The 3,551-nt window shown below is 45.7% G+C and overlaps 1 protein-coding gene across 1 annotated transcript; it reads left to right on the plus strand.

The window, feature by feature from the left end:
• The first annotated feature begins 842 nt into the window (after positions 1-842).
• Positions 843-3,223, plus strand: LOC143773549 (uncharacterized). The gene is made up of 2 exons (XM_077260958.1): positions 843-2,675; positions 2,908-3,223. The coding sequence occupies exon 1, from the start codon at positions 1,364-1,366 to the stop codon at positions 2,576-2,578; it is 1,215 nt and encodes a 404-aa protein (XP_077117073.1). The 5' UTR covers positions 843-1,363; the 3' UTR covers positions 2,579-2,675; positions 2,908-3,223.
• The last annotated feature ends 328 nt before the right edge of the window (positions 3,224-3,551 follow it).

Here is a 3,551-nt window from a genome sequence, read left to right on the forward strand (position 1 = left end):
CTGATTCCAGCTTAAGTGAGGGAGGAGGCATGAACCTCGAACCAGCGGAGGGATCAACATCTGAATCCTCTTTAGCAATGGCACCCCCTTTAGGAGAAGAACTCGTAGGGGGAAGAGTAAGCGGAGGTCAGACCCCCAGCTGGGGACGCAAGAGGAAGAGCGTCTCTTGGAGGCAGGGGCACTAACCTCTATCGCACCTGAAGAATTTGTCATTAATTTAACCAACCGGGTGTTAAAACCAGCACACCTAAACCTACTAGCAAAGGGCCTTAATTATTGCATTCCGGAGGACTTTGATTTTACAGAATTTCGGACTGATTTATTTAAGTCAATAAGGAAAATCCATCTATACAAGACGTTTTCATCGGATTCTACCACAGTGACTCCCCTGGAAGGCGAACGTCCCTGCCGTATTGGATCTTTGGGCTTTTTGGCCGGTTCATCAGGAGAAACGTTGGCGGACTACCGTGATGATGCCGCTTTATTGTTGAGCCTGACTGATGTTGATTGTTCACCTAACGTTAGAGTACCATCTGAGTTCACCCCCTTCATGGGAGGGGTTTCATCTTCTTACATACCACCCGTCTCACCAGGGAACATGATAGATTTGTTCGAGACCCTCGTGTTAAGGGACGTGGAAGCCCTTATTTATAAGAAGGCTCCCTCTAATCTAGCTAACTCCGAGAGGATGGCGTTGAGAGAAATGGCGGGGTGGTCTGATGTAATTCTGCGTCCAGCGGATAAAGGTGGAAAAACAGTTTTGTTGTCTAGGGAGGCGTACGAGAGGGAAGCGTTACGGCAGCTTTCGGATGGGGGCACATATCGGAGATTGTTGAAAGATCCCACTAATAAATTTAAGAATGAATTGCAGTCATTTTTGAGGGTTTCAGTTTTGAAAGGAGTGATTACTCAGAAAAAAGCAGAAAAACTTTTTCCACCCTTTCCTACCAAACCTCATTGGTATTATCTTCCCAAAGTTCATAAATCGGTCACCCAGCCTCCTGGAAGACCGATTGTCTCAGGGGTTGGGTCACTAACTGAACCCCTCTCGCAATACCTGGAATGGCTGCTACATCCCTTACTTGCCTCTGTCCCTTCCCACACCCGGGACACCAAGTCGTTTTTGCAAAGCATTCATGGGTTTGCATGGCAGCCGGGGTTCTCCTTGGCGTCCATTGACGTGGTCAATCTGTATACCAGTATCCCCCAATCACTTGGGGTCGACTGCATCAGGCGTGTTTTAGACACTACTGATAGGAGCCGGCCCTTTGTTGATTTTGTGTGCGATGGGTTGAGTTTTATACTCACCCATAACGCCTTCACTTTTTTGGACACATGGTATCAGCAGACCACTGGGACCGCCATGGGGACCCCGGTTGCATGCACTTTCGCCAATTTGTTTTTGGCGGTGTTTGAGGAGAATTATGTATACTCGGCTAAAAACGCCTTCCTCAAACACATTAGACTATTTTTGAGATATGTCGACGATGTGTTCCTGGTGTGGGACGGCACAGAGGAGGAGTTTGAGGATTTTGTTAGTCATCTTAACACTACTAATCAGATGGGCATGTCATTCACTTCAGTATTTGGGGGAAGTCGGTTAGAGTTTTTGGACGTGCTGGTCACTATTGAGGAAGGTGATATCTGTACATCGGTTTATCGCAAACCCACTGCCACAAATTCGATTCTGCACTTCAATAGCTTCCATCCGAAACATGTCAAACGCTCACTCCCTTATAGTCAGTTATTACGCACACGAAGGGTGAACAATACTCAGAGGGGATTTACAAGACAAGCTGGGGAACTCCGCCAACGTCTGATGGAGAGGGGGTATCCGAAAACTCTGCTAGATACAGCCATGGAAAGAGTGAGCTCCACTACTGATGAGTGCAATAGAAGTAGACAGAGTCCAGTTGAACCCCGTTTTACCTTTTGCTTTAAATATGGTCCGTTAGACCAGGAGATCCGTGCATCATTGAGACGTCATTGGCACGTTCTTGAAAGGGATAGAGATCTCACAGGCAAGGCGTCGGGAGGGCCGTTAATTTCGAATAGGAGGAGCACACGGATCAGAGATATTCTGGTTCGCAATAGGTTAGTAGGTACGCAGAATAATTGGTTAGAGAAATCGACTCTGAAAGGTAATTACCGTTGTGGCCATTGTCACTTTTGTGCACGACATGTCATTGGACGGAGGATGAATATAGGTCCCATTACACACACGATAAGCCAGTTTATTTCCTGTAAGACTGACTATGTAGTTTATGTCGTCTTCTGTCCTTGCAGAAGATTTTATATTGGCAAAACAATACGTCAGATGTACGTGCGGTTTAGGGAACATGTCCGCTCCATTCAGACAGGAAAAGGCGTCCCCAGACTTATCAATCATGTAAGGGAAATACACGAAGGTAATGCGGATGTCCTCACGTTTGCTGGTATAGAGCGAGTGGTATTACCAGCGGGAGGAGGGGATTTGCATAAACTGTTATTGAGAGCAGAAGCCAGGTGGATCATGCGCACTAACGCGACCGGCCCTGCTGGCTTCAATGACAGAATCGATATGGCTGTGTTCTTGTAAAATCCCCCCTCCCCTGTATTTTATCGCAGGAGTCTGGAGTACTCTGTCATTTTGGTGCTATGTCTCCCTTTCTTTCTCTTTGGAGAGATCTGCTGCCGTGAGTATCAGGGACACCAATATGTCTATATAATTGGTTATTTCTGTGTTTAGGTAGTGGATATTAATCCTGATAAAGTGGAATATGTGTTTAGAACAAAAGTTTGATAGATATGATGTTTTGTCCTTCCTGGGGCTCGTCCTAGGGTCCGTCATCCAGGGTTTTTGTATTTGCATTTTGTTTTATTTTAATTCACATGTTGTTTAATATGCACCTGTTTCTATTGGAACAGGGTTTGTGGGCGTACAGCGAGGCAGGAGTGGGTTGTTCTAACTCACCTGTCTTAAGCCGGCGTCACTTCCCCTGTCTCCAGACCTGTAGAAGCGCTTGGATCAGCGCGAAACAGCTGTCGTCATTCACCTGCTCACCTCCCATCCAACTGCACTCCATCGGACCGAAAAGCTGTATTTACTCATGTTCTAAATAAAGAACTGGACCACAATTGGGTGAGTGCTGCCGCATTTTTCTGTTGTTGATCTTCTGGATTGCTTCTATTTTCTCATGCGAGCACCTCCTATATTTCATTCAGCTTGTCACCACTCACCGCTGTCGACCTTCGGTCTGCACACACAGGCTGTGCAGCTTACTTTTTTCTTTTTGTATCGGACATCTCAGACATCTGTTTGAAGAATTCCATTGAGGGAGAACTCAGAACCTCTTGTGGCAGCCTGTTCCACTCATTGATCACCCTCACTGTCAAAAAGTTTTTTTTTTTAATATCTAAACTGTATCTTTTCCCTTTCAGTTTCATTCCATTGCTTCTCGTATTACCATGTGCAAATGAGAGTAAGGATGATCCCTCTACACTGTTACATCCCTTCAGATATAATAGCTATTAGGTCTCCTCTTAGCCTTCTTTTTTGCAAGCTAAACATT

The sequence above is a fragment of the Ranitomeya variabilis genome, chromosome 5 (genome assembly GCF_051348905.1).
Source record: "Ranitomeya variabilis isolate aRanVar5 chromosome 5, aRanVar5.hap1, whole genome shotgun sequence".
NCBI lineage: Eukaryota > Metazoa > Chordata > Amphibia > Anura > Dendrobatidae > Ranitomeya > Ranitomeya variabilis.

What these genes read in the sequence shown, in the direction of transcription:
- LOC143773549 (XM_077260958.1), top strand. Translation starts at nt 1,364, where the DNA reads ATGGGGACCCCGGTTGCATGCACTTTCGCCAATTTGTTTTTGGCGGTG.